The following is an 18,711-nucleotide window of genomic DNA, read 5'->3' as shown; positions in this document are numbered from 1 at the left end:
GAGCGTCGAGCCGTACCCAGGCCACTCCTTGATCAAGGCCATGTACTTGGCCATGGCCTGCTCCTGGCTCATCCCCTGAAACTTCTTCCACTTGTCCACGATGCTGGCTCGAGCGGCGGAGACTTCCTCCTTGATCCACATGTCCAGCATCTGCTCTTCCTCGGCCTTTTGCCGAACGACGGAGCCGGTCCGGAAGCTCCGCCGCAGCGTCCCCTCCAGGAAGCTGGTCCGCCGCTTCTCCAGCCGCTCGCTCGGGGTGAAGCTTTTGGTGGACTGGCTGATGCGGGCCTTCAGCCTGTCCAGGGAGTAGACCTCCTCGAGCGGCGGGATGCCGGCATGCAGCGTGTAGTCCCCCTGCAGATACTGGAGCCGCAGGGCGGCGAGAACCTGGAGGTTTTCCTCGGGGGCCGGGTAGTGGCCGTGGATAACGGCTTCGTGGGCCTGGCGGGAGGCGGTGGACAGCATTAGGGGCAGATGCCGCGGTGCCACACGGTGCCACACGGTGCCCCGCCTGGCTCCCTCCCTCCCTCTGTCGCTCACCTTCCCTAAAATTGTACCCTAACCCCTCTCCCTAGCACTGATACTACCTGACACGTATGTTTTATTCCTGACTGTCTCTGTCTGCCAGTTCCTGGCACAGGAACTGAAATAAAACATGTATATGTTTCATTCTACAAAGGAATAAAAGCAGCCGCTCCCTCCGCGGGGAAAATCTGGCAAGCATAAATTCTCAGGGTGGACAGCTACCTCACAAGGAATAGTAACAATGTTCGCCCCGCTCTCTGCTAAAGAAATGTGTTTCTAACCGTTCCCTGTACCTGTTCGAACATAAATGCGAATTCCACGCTGTCTTTTGGCACGTTGTCTGTGTCCAGAAAGCAGTACAGTTTGAAGTAGAATTTCCAGGGCAGGTCGCCCACCTCGGACGTGGCAGCCAGCCTGCAGACAGAAGTCAGAGGGACTCAGAAAGCAAAATGAGATGGCCTTTGGTGACCCACAGGGAGCTGACCTGATATGGCGTGTTCTAAGGATGCATACATCCCGTCCATGCTAACAGTGGGCGGAGACACAGATGTGTGTGTGCGTGCGTGTGTGTGCGTGTGTGTGTAAGGGCGGGAGAGAGAACAAGAGTGAGGCTTATCTGAGGTCCTCACTAAGAGGAGGAAACCACGCTTTCATCCTGGCCTCACTTTTAACACAACGAACAGGCAGCCTTCAATTGCACTGTGCTAACGAGTATTTTCGGCGTGCCCGGTCTAACTAGTACTAAGTAAGCATTATGCTGAATCCACAGAAAGAAAACACAGGCTATTTCTTGATTCCCTTTACCGACCTTCAAATAATCTACAATGATATTTATAAACACTGACATGAATATGGATGCTGTGTTTATAAAGAGCAAGAATATCTTGTGCTGTTTGGTAGATATGAGAGGCATAGATCAAATAAGAATCCCAAGAGTTATAAAGTGCGTGTTGAAGGGTTTACACGTCGCCTTGCATCTACTAGGCCAGTTTCAAAGCTAATGGATAAGTGAAAACCTAAGAATCAGGAATCCCCAGGTAATGAGTACAAGAGATGACCAAAAGGACGGGGTAAAGGACCCATGACAACCATATTTGAGACTGTGCCTTTACCTAGGAACCAAAACAAAAACCAAAAAACCCAGCCAGTGCGGAGATGTGAAAAATGAAATAAGCTTAACCCAGGTAAAGTGACACGAACGCCAATGCACTCTGAAGCTGAAAATGCAATGACGTTCAAATCCTCAACTCCTGCTCTTAGTTTCTCTCGTTTAATCCGCTGGCACCTCGGGGAGAAGGAACCTACTTTTCAAACTTGGCCAACACGTCGGCCACGATGGTTCGGCTTTCGATGGCTTTGTCGACGTGTCCATTGGACTCGAACAAGGCGAACATGTTCCTGCTGTCCTCCATGGCCAGGCCTCGGATCAGCTTCTCCACCACCTGGAAGACACGCCGGGCGAGCCTCAGCACCCAGAGCCGTGGTGCTAGAATGTGCTCTCATCCGAACCCAGAGGGAGCTACCAGCACATGCGAGGGCCAGAGCGGCCTAGAACCGCCGTGAGCTCGCCCAGGATTTCAGAGATGCTGTTTCCCCCCTGAAGTCAGCTTTCTCTCTTCCTTGCCTATTATAAGAACTCTGGCCATCTGGGGCAGGCCTGGGCCGACCTCTCGCAAACCCATACTAGCAGGAAAACTGCATGGAAACCACAGCCCTGAGTTTTATCCGATAAAGTCACGACTCTGAGACACAATAGTGATTTCTACCGATGTTTCTTCTACAAAAGCAGCTTTTTGGGTTTTATTGCTCTACTTTTAGCCAGTTGGTTTTATAGTACTAAGTTTACATTTAAAAAAGAAACACACGTGTTCACCCAAGCCAACATTCTAGACATTCGTGGGGCAAACAGGAACACCTTATTGCAGATATGGTACAATAAGCTCTTGTGCCACGGGGCAGCCTCGGACAGGGCCGCAGTTTCCACGAGACACTCAACTGCTTCTGAGTGACAGGACTGCGTCTCAGATATGGGGGTACAAGTTTGATCTGGGGTTCCCACTCATCCTTAATACATATTCTTATCTCTTTATAAACGTGGGCTGATCGCAGGGCATGTTTGTTTCCGTGTTTACTGAGCAGCTGACTATGCCAACCACAGCTGGGCACGATGGCCGCTTTAACCGTGCACAGCGTTCCTGACTTATGCATGTCGGCAGTCTGGTGTCAGACAGAGTGCGACACAGAGGCCGCTTCCTCACCTCCCCAGCTGTGGTGTGGGAGTTGATGGTGATCTTGCAGGAGCCTCCGCCGTGGCAATACACCATGGACGTCATTTCCTGCCTGTGGATCAGAGCTTCGATTTCGTCTCGGGAAGGCACGAATTCTCTGCATTTGGTTTTCTTAAGAGATTCGTAAATGAAGAGGGAGTATTTTTCCATCTCGGTTCCTGGAAACTGTTCCCGTATCCTAGGAGACAAACACGAAACTGTTACTTGCTGGACGGAGGGTGGCGGGCAGCTGGGCTGCTTCATCGAGGTGGGCAGGGGCCTGGCGGTGAATGGAGCAAACACCAGCCGCTCCCCAGCAGGGGCCCCGGTTTACTTCAAATACCAGAAAACACCCCAAAGAGCTGATGTTTGACTGGGAGCAGCTTCTGCTGCCAGGCCCCCTCTGCAGTGCGGCTCCACTGGAAAGAGTCAAGCCTCAGGCTGCTGTGTGGAAACTGTTCCATAGTTAATCCGAATCAAGTTGTTTCTATTTGATCCAAGTAAATATCTAAGCTTGGGGGTTGTTTTTTTTTTTCCTATTTATATAGGGTAGTGGTAATTAAATGTATCCCATGTCCTACACTTAGGGCACTACACTGAAAATGACCTGGTCCCTGAAACAGCCTTCTGTGGCTCAGTGAGAGCAAAATATATTTCTCCATGCATTCTGTAAGCCTGATCCACTCAAGGAATCTTCTAGTCTAGATGCCTGACCTACTTAAGGAATCTTCTAGTCAAGACCCTCTTTATTTGAACTACAATCCATCACCTCCCTTGTGCGAATAGCTCTGTGCAGGCCATCTTATACTTTTTTTTTTTCAATTACAGTAGATACTCAATATGATATTAGTTTCAAGCGTACAGCCTGGTGGTTAGACATTTACATAACAAAGTGATCCCCCTGATACATCTAGTACCCAAAGTTCTCACAATATCATCGACTCCTTTATATCCTTGTGACTGTTTAATAACCGCCAGTGTGTACTTCTTAATCCCTTCCCCTTTCCACCCAGCCCTGCAACTTCTCTCCCACCCGGCAACCGTTTGTGACTGTTTAATAACCGCCAGTGTGTACTTCTCACCCTTTCCACCCAGCCCTGCAACTTCTCTCCCACCTGGCAACCATCAGCTTGTTCTCTGTATCTATCAGCCTGTTTCTGTTTTTGCTTATCCTGTTTTTTAGGTTCCACACATAGTGAGATCACATGGAATCTGTCTTCCTCGCGTACCTTTTCAGGTGGAACTTGAGGTACTTGAGAATCCCCCGGCTCGGCAGGAAGGTGCAGCTCAGGCATGTCAGGATCTGCCAGCTGTACAGGTTGCCCGCGCTGCCCGGACACGGCACTTTGTTGGTCTGCTTGATGAGCTGGCAGTACAGCTCGTCTCGCAGGGGCCGGAGGTCGTGCCCCGTCTGCAGGATGCCCTGGATTATGGGAGTGGGGTCAGACATGGACTCTAGCTGCTGGAGCGAATTGAAGATCTTGATGGCTTCGTCCTGAAGGGTGGTGTAGCCTTTGTCCTTGAGCACTGAGGAAAAGCAAGACCAACACAGAAAGTTACATGAGGGGTTTGGGGAAGGTACCATCTAAGCAGCAGACAATGGGGACAGACAGCTACTTCATGACGCGGTGGTCACCACGTGCCCTGTACCTTTGAACCAGCCGGACGAAGCTGCAAAACACGAGATGTGCGAGTTACACTGTGTTGTTACGTAACTGGACTATTTTACTGCACAAAATACTTGCTTAAAAGTCGGCCTGTTGCTGGGCAGGCTCCGTATTTGGACCACGGGAGTGTCCAGGGCCTGGTTCTCTAGGACATGGAGGCTGCTCTGCGTGCAGTGCTGGCGTTTTCTGACTCCCTCGGAAATTTTTCTCTGAGTACCGCAACCCTCGCCTCACGACAACGAACCCTTGAAAGCCCTGCTTTGGTAATGAACCTGTTTCACGCCTTTCCTCCTCCCATCTGTGATGACTGGGAGTCCTTGAGTTAAAACGAATGCCCTGCCATATGCTCGGGAAAGCAAAGCCACAGGGCTGCGAGGCCGGGCAGAGTCTGGCACTTACGGTTGAGGCTGATGTCTCCGTAGGGCAGGGGCAGGAGCGGGGAGTGCAGCGGGTGGTGGGTGTGGCGGAGGATGGGGTTCCGCTTGTAAATCTGCTCCACCACGGCCGAGTTCAGGCAGTTCTCCTTGAAAACAGAGGGGCCGTTAGAGCGAGCGCACGCGTCGTCAGACATAGGTGCCTCTGCAGTCTCACAAGCATGGATATTTTTCAAGTCTGAAACATCCAGATACCCAGAAAGAGTCTAAACACACCCATGAGCCTAGGGACGGTAGTAGGAATGTAGCATTAACAATTTCAAGTGTGAAGAGACCCACAATCTGCGTCTAAAGGCAAATCACAATTTTTTTTTTTTTTTAGCGAGGCAACCCCTGGTTGACCTCATAGATTGCAAGAACCTCGTCAGCTTACAATCCCTTATTTTTAAAATTTTTACACCTACAGCACCTGGTCTTCCTAGGTGGTCTCCCATCCAAGTACTAACCAGGCCCGACCCTGCTTAGCTTCCGAGATCACACGGGATCGGGCTTGTTCAGGGTGGCACGGCCGTAGACTGAAGGCAAATCACAATCATACGTTATTTTTACACAGCTCACTCTCTTCGTGTGATGTGCAGATATTTTCCTGTTATTTAAAAGTTTTGCCCCTGAAATTATATATGCTAAAAAAATAGAAATAAAGTTCTCTTGCTCATCGTTTAGCCATTAATCATGCAGCCGAGCCATGTACCTTTACTGATTAATTCATTTAAAGTACTTTTGCTAGCTCTTTTAATTTGCCTTCTTCAGTCTCGCTATACCTGAAAACCACAAACGTTAACATGGTTATTAGCGAGACTGTCCCTTCCGTGCACCTGCCTTCTCTTTCACTCCTGATGTTTCAAAGATCCTCTCGCTGAAACTCATCACGTATTTATGCTCCTGAAATGTCAATTTGGGATGCAAAAAGGCCAAAGTTACTTTAAATTTAGAACTTTAAATAAACAGGAGAGTTGGAACAGAGACGATGAATCATTCTATCCTGGTAATTTCATTGCTACTATAAAACTTTTTCAATAACACCTCTGAAAGCCAGAAAAAAAACTTTTAATTAAAAAATTTTGTATAGACTTAATTTGTACAGTTTGTCTAATTTCTTAAAAAGCATTGTTTCATATTTGGAAAACTATTACTCCCTAATATCAGATTTCAAATTAATTATAAAATATAGAGAATAGATATAACTTGGAAGAAAAAGTTTGGCTGATATGTGTTTTCACTCCTTTCTCAAAAAAAAAAAAAATTTTTGAAAAATATATTTTTAAGGCTAGAAATAAAATTATATCCAGCATCCTGAGTTCCATGCAAAAGCTTTGCAGTTTTGGAGAGTAACTGACTTGGTGGAATTTACCTTCAAATACCTAGAAAATATATGACTTTGGTATCAAGAGGCCAACTTGACTTTGGTAGGAAATTACACATGACCGACAAATGAGACCCTCTCCCACCTCTGCCAAGGCAGAGTTTGCCTCCTGGATCCACTTATCTAATTTCCCGTCTCACTATCGTTCTGGCATCTTCCCCGGCACAGCTCCAGATCCCTCCTGTGTATTAGGAGTCTACCTGATGGATAACTTGGAGGAACAGCAGTATAAATAACCCCCAGACCTGGTCCTACACCGGGGACACACCGGGTAGATGAGCAATGCAACCAGGTTCTCCCGCGTGTCTGTTTCCAGGCCTGGAACACGAGTGCAGTAATCCTCAAGCACGCGTGTTCACTCATTCAACACACACTTACTGAGCAACTCGACTTTATAAACAGGACGTTACAAGTTAACATGGTCAGTGCTGGTCCAGAGACTTGGGAGCATCTGTGCATTTGGTGGCACCTGGTACACTCTCCAAATTTTCTAGACCAGTCTGGGCTCTTTGTGACTCTGCTTGTGCAGTCTAGAAACTACATGGTCACAGATCACACCACGTCGCTCTGATGGGGGGCCCTAACTCCACACCGCAGACCAGTATCCCTCTGCCCGATGAGTCCAACAACTGGGTTTGCCTCAAGCGGCAACAGTGAAACCTTCTAAGAGACAAGCTATTTCCAATGTAAAATTTCACTTAAAATCTTGTATTACGATTCCTAAAAGCAGGAATACACGAACACAAAATTTACCGACAGTTCGTTTTGATTACAGAAAAAAACAGCCTAACGTTGACGTCTTGATGTTCCAGGGGTGAGGATCTGTGAGCTGCTCTGAACCACCCTGATGAGCTCAGAGCCACCTTACCTTGATGTCTTGAATCAGCTGCTGGGTGGGGGTGTCGATCGGGGCCTTGGTGTCCGTCACATTTTGGATGGCGCTGGACCACCTGGTGGCCTCGTTGAGCAGCTTGGTGTACAGCCGATAGCAGTGCTTCCGTCCGTACACGGTGACGTTCCAGTAGCCTGCGACAGAGCATCGCGCACACATCAGTGTCAGCCTCTGTGACCACCGTGACGTGACGCTCTTGCACCAGAGTCCCAGGAAGCCAGCCCCGTTGGAAGCCTGTGTCATCTCCACCTGAGCCCCTTTAATTACTTAATTTAGCAAATACTTGCTGAATCTGTACATGTCCCTCGCCCTGTGCTGGGTATCTCAGTATCCAAAAGACAAGAGTCATTTATAGTTGAGAGAAGACGACAAACATAAAACAATAAGCCCAGAACTAAATATGTTAATTGCAAACCTTTGCTCTGGAAGAAAGACAGGCACAAACTAGAGACCCTTTCAAAACTCTGGAACAAGAGCGGAAACTTCTGGCAGATTTCCGACTCGCCTCCTCCCTTCCCGTTTCTCCCGTCCCTTCCTTAGACTCCCATTGGAAAGAAAACACTTAAAACTGAGCAAGCAGTATGTGTGTTCAGAAATAAGCTGTAATTTGAAACGAAGTAACTATACTAAACACAAATATTTTTTTGAATAGTATAGTTACATTTAAAAAGCACAAAATCATGACTAGCAATGAAAATCAAAACCATCTAGAAACATTTTTTATAATACTGAAAGAAACAAACAAACTAAGCTTACATACAGGACTGCTTTTATTGCACTAAGTTACGTTCACTGACGGATTTATCTTTTTTAGGTCGCATTACGACCCTCGTGGCGTAATAATGACACAGACGAAACCAGAGCATATGAAAACAAAGCTTCCTGTGGGACAACGTTTACATGTTATCGTCCTTGGAAGACTCTTTCTGCAATTCAGTAAATCCAGGCCTCCTTACTCTGGCTCAAATACTAAGTGTCCCTACAGCTGACCACGCACAGCCTCAGAAGATAAACCACACAGAAAAGAGCTGCTTTTTGAGTGGAAAAAGGGCAGGGATGTAGATAGGAACCTCATCCCTTTGCTGTGAGCAGACCGAGAACTCTTAACACGGGACGCGTGACGTCCCGGGCCAGGGAGCCCTGGGCACGCTGCCCCGGTTACCTGTCTCTTTGAAAATCTTCTCGTCCGGAGGGACAACCGAGCAGAGGCTATTGAGGACCAGGGTGCCCAACTTCAGCGCACTCTTCTCTGAGCTCTTGTAGTAATCCAGGGAATTGTGGGTGAGCACAAACCACCGCTTTTTCAGTTTGAGCGAAGACGCCTTTGGGCTGTTTTTGACTTCCTTGTGCAGCCACCCTGGGGAGAGAGATTCCATGTGAGCTGAAAGCTAGGAAGAGCAGGGAATAACCTGCATGATGCTCGCAAATGGGTCGGATTCCTGTAGATTGGCTAGAAATGACCGTGATCACCTATTCAATTTTAGCAACCTCGAGAGTCAAAATCACTCGAAAAAGCGGCTCCAAGTGGAAACACCGCAGGTATCCAGGCAAATGAAAGCGGGACTCCACGGGATGGCAAAGAGAGAGAAGCGTGGGCGGCAAGTACCTCTCACGATGAACTCCTGGCCCTCCACCCTGGTGTCGCCCTTGGATCTCTGCAGCAGCGTTATCCAGTGGTGCATCTCCTCCGGCGTGTCGGCGTTGCAATGGAGCACCCGGTTGGCCGTGATAATCACAAAGGAGTTGGGTCTGAGCGACAGGGCGAAAGGAAGCAAAGCCTCAGCTCTACCTCAGCATCACCTCTGTTTGAACCAAGACCGACCGAATGCCTTTCCCCTGGCTTACAGGTCACAGGGATAAAAAGCACAGTGCTCTTTGTGTTTGACGGTGGGGGGAATCTTGCTCGTTTCTGCAGGGTTTATTTTATGCATCGTTAACCTTTAAACTTGGAGCGACGCAATTTTGAAGGCCCTGGAAGGGAAAATATTTGTTCGTGCAAAACTTTCCAGATGAAACTCGGTTCCGGGAAGGCTAAATAAGGTGACGGTGGGGAAAATTCTGTCTTGATGCCTCTCCAAAGTAAATTCCTCTCTGCCTCTGGGTACTGCCTCGGATAACATTTCTGCGGGTCAGTAATGAAATGTCAGACACCAGTAACAGAAGGAGATCGGTAAATAGGTGTAAGTGGACTATCTTATGTACTTGATTATTCCTGGTACAAACAGCCACCTGGGGCCACGTTTTCAAAGCACTCTGGAAGGGCACACCTCCCAGTCGGGGATAACATAATAATGGAAATTTATTTTGCCCCTCATTTTTTTTTTGTCTGACAAAGAATACCCCGAGTTTCTCATGGGCCCTTGGCTCATCCTTACCGCCTATCTAACCACTTAAGCCAGATACTATCAGTAATTTCTCGCACATTTTCAAATGCTCACTGTAGTTAAGTGCTCCAAGTTCAAGGAAAAGATCAACACGACTGTGGAAGACAGGGGAAGATAGGCGCTCCTTAAAAATAAGATTTTTCTATCGTTGAGAAGGGAGAAAGGTGGGCAGTTGAGAGAGAAGGCCTGAGCAGGGCCGGAAAGTTCTACGGAGCGGTCATCACACGTGCACCTGCTGGAGTGAAAGGGTTCAGAAGACAGAGCTGAGGTAGGGCTGTGACCATCAGAACAAGAATCTGGGCTTCACTACTGACATGACACACACGTGCTAAAGGTCCCCAAGCTGGGTATCAGACAGTGCAGAAACAAAGATCTGTGGTTCAGAAGAGCCTTCGTCAACAGCGCGGTGACAACGAGACTCCAGACTCTAATGCTGCTGAGTGGAGGCTAGTTTTGATGTGAATCAGAACATTTTTATTCACTTTCTAAAGCTGTTACCGAAGGCAAGAGCCAATTTGATTCTTACTCATAATTCAAAAGCAGCAAAGAAAAATTGAGATGATACGAAGGTCACTGGATGCAAAGGCTCCTGAGACCATCTCCAAAGATGACTGGCCTTCGAAAAACAAAACTAAAAGCACGCTATCTTAAGAGCACAGATAAGGTAGAAATGTAAAGGAAAATAAATGTTTGCAGTTTAATTTATTAATACTCTACATATAAACTGCCATCAAAATCTTTTTTGAATTCATTAATAATTTTAGAGAGGTGAATTATACACTCCTTGGAATATTGTTTTCCTAAACGGGCATTTTCCTCCTGTATGAATTCTGAGCTTGTCCTGGATGCGAATGAAGAATATTTCTCTTATATGTGCGTTTTCTTTTTTAATTGATGATCTAAATTAGGTTTCCACTGTCTTCCCTCACACTCTGAAGAGACCCAGAGAGGAAGACTCTCGGAGGATATAAAACTGGGTACCAAGAACGAAGACTCTGGATTGCTGGGGCTGACCAGGTGGGAACACACAGCCCAGAACCATTCCACAGCCCAGTGAGGAGGAAAGCGACCCAGAAGCAGGGAGATCGCGTGCAGGTAACTGTTACTTTTGTTAAGAGTCACATCCCGGCTCACCTATCGGGGCTGTCGGAGGCGCACACGGAGTCTATCAGCCCCACATCCAAAGTGCCCTGGAACGGAGCAAAACGGAGAGACAGTAAGAGAACCATCCAAGCACAGTGCACGTAATCTTACTATCCCAAGACATGACCCTCTAAACAGTCAAACGAAAAGGCTCCTTTTTGTGTTAGCTGCAAAGTAACAGTTATCGAGAAAGGTCCCCACCTTTGTTTAGTGAGTACAGACAGGGCAGAATCTATAGTTCACTCGTTAAAAAATTTATAAATTAGTCTCCCCCCTCCCCCTTAAAATATCTTCGGGGAAGAGTGTTTACAAACTTCTTTCAATATCACAAGTATGCTGATTTATACTATGATCTGTCATTAAATTTTCTACTTATTCTGCTAAGAAACTCTGCTGGATGTTAAGTTTTTCTTATGAGAAAAATAAAACTTTATTTATAAAATACGATTTGTTGGCTTTGTATATTTGTCTGGGATAGAGTGAAAAAAGAATATAACTTAGAATTCATTAACTAGTGGTTACCAAAGGGTAGGGGAGAGGTGGGAGGGAGCAGGTAGATGGGGAAAAACATTAAAACCATTTCTTCAATTAAATAAATAAATAAATATAAAATAAAAATAAATAAAATTTAAAAAATAAAAAACCTAAAAATAAATAAATAGAATTCATTAAGCCCTTTGAAGAAAAGTATAATGTGCTTCCATGATTTCGTAAAAACTGGAATTTTTTTCCTTTTAATGTTTAAAGGTGGGAGAATTGAAATCCGTTACTACTAACAATCATTTATAATTTATTCCACTTTTCGGCATGACTTTGAAGCAAAATACTCGTTTTTGTCTTTATTATACTTTTACTTAAGGGAAAAAAAAGGACTGACTAGAAATTCCCGGTGCCCTGGCCTCCCCCAGGATGCCGCCCTCCACCCCTCCGCACCCCACCGCACCCCACCCGTGCTCACGCACCACGGCATTCTGCGGGTTTGCCTGCTCGTCGTGCATCTCCCGAATCTCCTGGTCCGTGGACGCGTGGACCTGACTGAGCACGCTGAACCACTGGCTGTGGGAAGGAGAGAGTGACTGTCAAGGAGTGACTGGTCTCTGAATTTGCAAAACAGTGGTACCCTTTCCCACACTGAAAATGCCATCTCCTCTGAGCAACTTTGCTTTTAATTGGCTTGCTCCTCAGGGTAAAATGCAGATTTCCTACCACCAACAAGCAAAGTTAGAAGAAACAGCCCAACTACCTTTAAATACTATCTGCTGCAATTTTAGATCACTGGAAGACCCTGCCTCCAGGCCCCACAGACCTTCACAGACATTTAACGATGATAATGAGCTTCTAGAGAAATTGGCAGCAAAAATGAAATCCTCTGTTCTGCTCAAAACACTTACATGACGGATCTTTACTGAAGGCATTATTTATAACCTTCAGAACACGCAAGTGCCATTTCAGTTTTAATTCCAAGGTAAGAAGGCCAATAATGTAAGTGTGCCATTTTAGAACGCTCACTTGAAGCCTCTTTCCCCACTCGTTCCAGAATGGGGTTTCTAAAGTGAATAAAACCACAGGGGAGCCGGAAGCTGAAAACGATTGCTTGAAGTAAAACGTTTGAAATGTTTCAAACGTTTTCTCACTTTTGTCAGAATCGGGTAATAAAGGAAAACATGTCGACTCCAGAAAAGTCGAGAACCAAAGTCATGATATAACTAGAAACTCAATACACACTTGAGGAAAATGACCGTCTATTAGTCCATCCCTCTAACATTTATCTAGCAACTACAGAACGCGAGAGGTACCAAATGGGAGATGCTCGAACATCCTTCTCCCATGGGGGCTAACGAGACATATACACACACTCCTATTAAGGCAGGCAGAGGAGAAAGTATTTGATGATGGGATATTTAAGTAAAAAAGGTAATATCTATAAATAAAGGTGAGGCATATAAGTTATTTGTAGCAAAGCACTAAAATCTATCTCCTGTGATTCCTGAAGGAGAAAAATGTGACCAAGAGTTTGAAAATACTCAACATATACAGACTCTGAGGGAGATCACTGGAAACTTCTAACACGAACTGGCTTCACTAACTCTAGTTAACCCAAGAGGAAGACTTCAGTCACTGCTTGATATGGGATATTTCTGAACTTGCACATAAAACACTGGAAAACCCATACATTCAAGATATAGGCCGCAGATCACACACACAGAAATGAAATTTGCTGTGCTTCTGATCTGTACAGATGATACCCTTAAATTCATAAATGTTTCTTCCTAAATTAAGAATAACTTGGAATCTAAAAAGGAAATTTTAAAAACGGTCAGGGGAAAAAGTCCTTGGCTAAAATATTCCGGATGCTAAATTTAGCAGGTTCGTTATGGCACAAAACAGCCAGGACAATTGCCAAATGCTGGGCCTATAATTCGGCTGAAAAGCTGTGGGCCGTTCCTGGACCGCAACCACACGCGGCCTCTCAGAGCCTGGACAGAGTGGGGCTGTAATTCCAGGTTTGCTTGTTTTTCCAGTTTGTTTCGTAATTTATGGATCTATGCAGGGTTTTAGGTTGTTCCCATGGGAAGAATTATTTTCTCTTCCCTTGATGCTGCTTCCACGGTGCTGTGTCAACTCAGAAACCTTCAAAGGTCAGGGGTAGCGGAAGGCCCTGAGAACTCGCTAGAGGAGTCTAATGATTTCTGAGATGAAAAGTGAAGAACACAGGTGGAAGGATGTCACCCTCATAAAATGGAAGATATTCTCTGTCGTGGCTCAGAACGGATGACGGACACCTCCAACATGACCTTACAGACTCCCCAGGCAGCGGGATGCATTTTAGAATATTGCTTGAAATACAGTAAATTCTCTAAATGCTAACTACCTCCTCTATCCCACTGAATTCTTCAATATCAAGGCTTTCACTGTGCCGAATGTCACAGCAATCCCATGTTTCGACTGCCCGTGGTTAATGCTCCTGCTTTTTCAATCCTTTGGCAAACACAAGCTGCTCCTTTCCAAAGCCCAGAAGCTTCCGAAGGGTGGGCCTGGAGCTGCATGTAGTTGCACGGTGTACCTGTGCTGCTAGTGACAATAAAAGCCTGAGCAGGGATGACAAGGGGTCTGTCGAGTGGCATTCGAAGATGGAAAACCTGAGCTGTGTGCTGTATGTGGACATGTCTGCCCAGTGAGAGATTCCCCAGGGCACGAGGACACCAACCTCTTACAACTCACAGTCCTTCAACCAACCTAACACAAAACCCAACTAGGAAATCAATTAAAATCTTTTCAGAGCCAGTAAACAGTGATCTCAGTGATGCTCAGGTCGGCGCAGGAGTGAGGATGCAGTTACGATGCAGTCGACAGCACAGCGCCTCACCTGGCATCTTCTGGGGATTCGGCGATCAGGTGGAAGGTCCTATCGGCCATAATGATGTCGATCCCGTTCTCTTTGCTGGTGTTATCGATGATCTCTCTGCAAAGGAACAAAAGCACCGAACGCAAATCAGGAACACAGAATTCTTAACGATAAGCGAGAAAAACAACATCGCCAAACTGATGATTCAGTTGCAAACTGTAACTGAAAAATCAGACACCTTTTTAGAAGTGGTGATCACTGTGCCCTCTAGGGGGAGTCAGGCTCCTGTTTGCTCCCGAGGGAGGGGCTGCGGGCCTGTGGGCAGGGCCAGGGAGTGGGGGTGGCCTGTCTCTTCTCACACTTCTCTCACTGGCCCACCCAAGGGCCCCCAACCCCCACCCAGCTCAGGCCTCAGAAGGCGTGAGGCAGTAGCCCCCCACTCCAGCCTGCACTTTCCCATGGTTCCTCTCACTGCTCTTCAATGGAAGGACCCCCACAAAAGGACTAATCTCCCCAGAAACCCCCCCTAATTCATCACAGCTTTCCATCATGATTTAAAGCTCAGCCGACGCCTCTGATGTCCATTATTTCCACTGGGGGCTTTAGGGCGGAAAAGCAGGATTTGGGCGACTCTAGATGTCCATGCCATCTTGCCCCCATCCCAACGCTCCCTCAACAGCTCTAGAGGTTTAAACTGGTGGACCAAGGCATCTGGGGAAAACACCAGCAGATGTTAGGACTGGCCCAGAGATGTGACCATATTTGATGAAGGTCTTGGGCATAAAGCCAGTTTATTTTGACCACGGACACAATTACAACTGTTCACAGCAAAACATTCATTTTACATCTATAAAATTAAGCAGTCTAATTGAGTTAGAAAAATAACTGTTGTATAAACTTATAGCTAAGATCACTGAGACGAGATAAAATGTTAAACAAACAAAAAAAAAAAATCAAGAAGATGAGGATTCACAGAGTGACCTGTGATGCATCCTCTGAGTGGCAACGGAGAGGTGAGTGATGGGGAACAATCGGCTGGGCGTTTGGCAATGGAACCTTTTGAGCAGGATGATAAATCCCGGTAAAATTGTCCAGACCAGGTCACCCTGGACCAGCCACTTTGCCTCTCAGGAACTCGGCAACCATGTGTGTAAAATCAGAGGGTGAGACTATGATCTGGCTGTGGTTTCGAATTCTGGGAGACATGCAGAAAACATGGGGGTGCATGGCTCTCTGCAGGTGGGTCCAGGGATTTGCATCTGCAAAAACTTTCCCTAGAGATGAGAGGATGTGATCTGATAAATGTAGTCTGGAAGCTACAGGATAAATGAGGACGCATCTTCAATAACGAGCAGCAAGGGAAAGAAGAGACAGCAGGGGGAAATATACATTAAAAGACACTCGAGAGGTCTGTTTGTTGAATGATTAAAAATTATAAACCTTTTAACAGTTTTCTAAGTTTTGAACGGACTACGACTATAGGTTTTACCAAAACAACTTTTACGCTTAGTTATATAGTTACCCAGCTGCCCCTAACTCTAACGACTTTTTGAAAACCTTACTTGTTAACAAAAATAACAGGCCTTCAAACACTTTGGTTCTCCAAGAGGGTGGCAGAAAAAGGAATCGTGTTGGGTTCAGAGACCAGTTCTGTTCCTCTCGTTACTGGGAACAAAGATGGCTATATACCCAGCACAGGCAGAAGACTAACGATTCATTTCAAAACACGCCTCACAGAGGAAGGGTGATAAAAAGCACAAAGAAGTGGGTAAAGAGGATCAAAAGGTACAAATTTCCAGTTATAAAGTCAGTCAGTCACGGGGACGTAATGTATAGCATGGTGATTAGTTAATAATACTGTATTGCATTATTGCGTATTTGAAAGTTGCTTAAAAAGATGAAAGTTCTCATTACAAGAAAAATAATTTTAACTGTGTGCTGATGACCACTTTGCAATACAAATATCAAACCTTTTTGTTGCATACCTGAAACTAATATGAAACTACATATAATATGAAACTAATGTAATATGAAACTATGTATCAATTGTGTTTCAATAAAAAAAACCTCCAGATTTGCAGTCTGTTCCCAATTTAGCAGAGTTGGGCGTGTGGGAAGAATTAAAAGTGATAGGCTGACTGACAAAAAAAAAGATAAAAAAGATTCTCAACCAACCATTCACCATTCACACCATGATTCCTGCATACAACTGATCGCATTTCCAGTAGGCTAGCTGTGTGTCCAGCTGGCACCTTACAAACAAGAGCCAAATGTTTGAATGTAACCACAGAAAGTGAATCGTTCACACATGAAGCCGTTTCCCCAGCTTCCTAAGAATTCAATCAACTAAAGTGAATGATCAGGACTTATCCCACACCAACCAGTCTACTGCTTCGACGAACTCACGCCAGCTAGCTTTGCAGGTGTCAACACCAACCGTCAAGCCTCCTGAGCACCACTCAACTGGGCCACACCCACGCAGCACCCACGTACTTTGCCGTCCGGACTTCCACGGTGCCCTTGAGCTTCTCTTCACTGTCGTTTTCGAAGTACATGAGCTTGGACTGGCGGAGGACAAACCAGCGCTTCTTCCAGTTTCTCCTGGACAGCGTGGACGAGCCGCCGCCCTTCTTGTGCAGCCAGCCTTGCTTGAGGGCCTCCTGCTTGGACCGGAACCACAGGAAGGTTTCGTCCTTGAGGACGCACCAGCGGCGTTTCCAGGAGTTCATTAAGCCACCTGTTCCCCCGAGACGGGGTAGGGAGGGGTTTAAGAAAAGTCCGTCAAATCGGATGATGACATGAGGGGAGGGTCTTAAGGTTCAGCCCACCCTTAGCCCCAAGTGACCCGACCTCAGAAACCCCTCCATGAAGGATGACGGCACCACTGGCTTGTGTCCAGGGGGCGCTGGACAGATATTACGCTAGCTTGGCTGGATTATACAAGAATGTTGTCCCTTCCTTTTATCCAGAGCAGCACCTACTCACTAGGCTGAGAAATCTTGGTGAGGAGCTAAGAGAAAGGACAAATAATGAACTGACAATGACACTCTCACCCTGCAATGAGTCAGGAGCCACGGGCCAGGACCCTTCCTGTATGTTCATCTTCAAACGCCTGTCAAAGTTTACTCATTCCTTCTTGGTCAGTGTGGGCAACGCAACTGATGAGCGATTTTGCAGTTTAGCAAAAAACCCTAACTTACATTTAAAAATGTGTATAAACGCATCTTTTCAAAGAAAGGCATCATCATATGAAAATGATTTATATGTATAATGCATACGATTCTGAATATGAAACAGTAAGACTCCAAACTAAATTGTAATTAGACCTAAAAAAAAATGAGAAGTAAGCTGTAATATTTTTAGTGGGAAACTTTTTTGGTTGAGAGAAATTAGACAAAGAGACAAGGTGTCATCTTTTACAAGACAAAAAACATTTCTAATACTCTTCTAGCAAGATATGGCTTCACTGAACGATACAAACAGTTGCCTTTTTTCGCATCGAAAGCATGACCAGGTCACCTAGCCAAGAAGTCTGTGATCACACCAAGCTCCAGGGCTGTTCCCTAACAAGAAACCTGCCAAGAACTACCAGAAACTATTTTCTTCTTTTTGATTTGTGACTTTAATCTGGGTTTCTCAAAACGAGCCCTGAGAAAGCTGTAATACAAAGCGATTTCATTATCTTATCGTCTTTAAATGATAAAGGCCATTCACAGTTTTTAAGACACAGAACCGCTATCACCACCACAGCCATCAGCAGCAGTTTGCTCACTCTGTTGCTCTTATGTGATTAATGGGACTCACTGCAATCCCTCCCTCTCCAATTCCAGGTGCTCAATGCTCTTAATTTACCAATTGCAAAAACCTGTGGTAGTAGGTTATTAGGCTGGTGAAAACTCATTTATGCTCATAAAATATAATCCGGCGGTTGGATTTCATAATTGGTTTCACTGAAAAATTTTGTCACAGTTTTAAGACTTTTATCAAAGGTTGAATGATGCATTTACACAATAACTTTTCGAAAGAGTTTGCCAAAAAGTCACTCACCTTCTTGAGCTTTTTAATGCTTTGATCGTGAAATGTGCTTTGAATTATCTTTACTTTTTTCCTAATCTCATTTGTTTATATCAGATGAACATGCACTAAGTCAGTGCCATATATTTTAAATAAGAGTGATAGCATAAGCCATTTTAAAGCTATCTTAAGGAACTAAAATTAATTATGGGGAGGAGAAATATATTAATAAGAAGCTCATACTTATTCTGAAAAATGCAGGAGAAAATGCTAAAATGCTAGATTAGATACCTACTGGATTATTAGGTTTTGATTTGTGATTATATTTTTTCCTTTATCAAGTGTTCTGATGTTAGCTAGGTAACTTGGTTAGAATTTCTCCATCTTTTTCATTCCGACACTCTTATAAAAATTTCCACCAACCAGTGACTTCGGGCAGCAGGAAGACCCTCCCTAAAACACACCTGGTGTGTTTTCCATGAGCACCTTGGGGGTCTGAGGCTGAGAACAGCGGAACTTTGAAAAGCGAGCAACTGTTTGTAGCTAAGCTAATGTTAAAGACGAGAAGCAGAAGCAGAGAAAGAAAGAAAGAAAAGAGAAGAAAGAAAGAAAAGAAAGAAAGAAAGAAAAGAAAAAGAAAGAAAGAAAGAAAGAAAGAAAGAAAGAAAGAAAGACA

General features: G+C 45.4%; 1 protein-coding gene and 1 non-coding gene across 2 annotated transcripts in view; both read right to left on the bottom strand.

Moving 5' to 3' along the window:
• Positions 1 to 18,711, bottom strand: part of MYO10 (myosin X) — a 190,800-nt gene that overhangs the window by 5,600 nt on the left and 166,489 nt on the right. The window contains exons 27-39 of the mRNA XM_006907122.3: positions 16,515 to 16,758; positions 14,043 to 14,138; positions 11,638 to 11,731; positions 10,667 to 10,722; positions 8,755 to 8,897; positions 8,311 to 8,505; positions 7,125 to 7,282; positions 4,859 to 4,982; positions 4,022 to 4,319; positions 2,784 to 2,991; positions 1,831 to 1,967; positions 819 to 939; positions 5 to 441 (exon numbers count right to left, since the gene is read on the bottom strand). Coding sequence (XP_006907184.1) covers positions 5 to 441; positions 819 to 939; positions 1,831 to 1,967; positions 2,784 to 2,991; positions 4,022 to 4,319; positions 4,859 to 4,982; positions 7,125 to 7,282; positions 8,311 to 8,505; positions 8,755 to 8,897; positions 10,667 to 10,722; positions 11,638 to 11,731; positions 14,043 to 14,138; positions 16,515 to 16,758 — 2,311 coding nt within the window. The remainder of the gene's footprint in view (positions 1 to 4; positions 442 to 818; positions 940 to 1,830; positions 1,968 to 2,783; positions 2,992 to 4,021; positions 4,320 to 4,858; positions 4,983 to 7,124; positions 7,283 to 8,310; positions 8,506 to 8,754; positions 8,898 to 10,666; positions 10,723 to 11,637; positions 11,732 to 14,042; positions 14,139 to 16,514; positions 16,759 to 18,711) is intronic.
• On the bottom strand, positions 5,291 to 5,409 carry LOC112475871. Its single transcript, XR_003044908.1, has one exon. It is a non-coding gene; the product is annotated as a 5S ribosomal RNA (ribosomal RNA).

The sequence above is a fragment of the Pteropus alecto genome, unplaced genomic scaffold, assembly GCF_000325575.1.
Source record: "Pteropus alecto unplaced genomic scaffold, ASM32557v1 scaffold152, whole genome shotgun sequence".
NCBI lineage: Eukaryota > Metazoa > Chordata > Mammalia > Chiroptera > Pteropodidae > Pteropus > Pteropus alecto.
The sequence above is the reverse complement of the archived record's forward strand: the minus strand, read 5'-3'. Positions and strand labels throughout refer to the sequence as shown.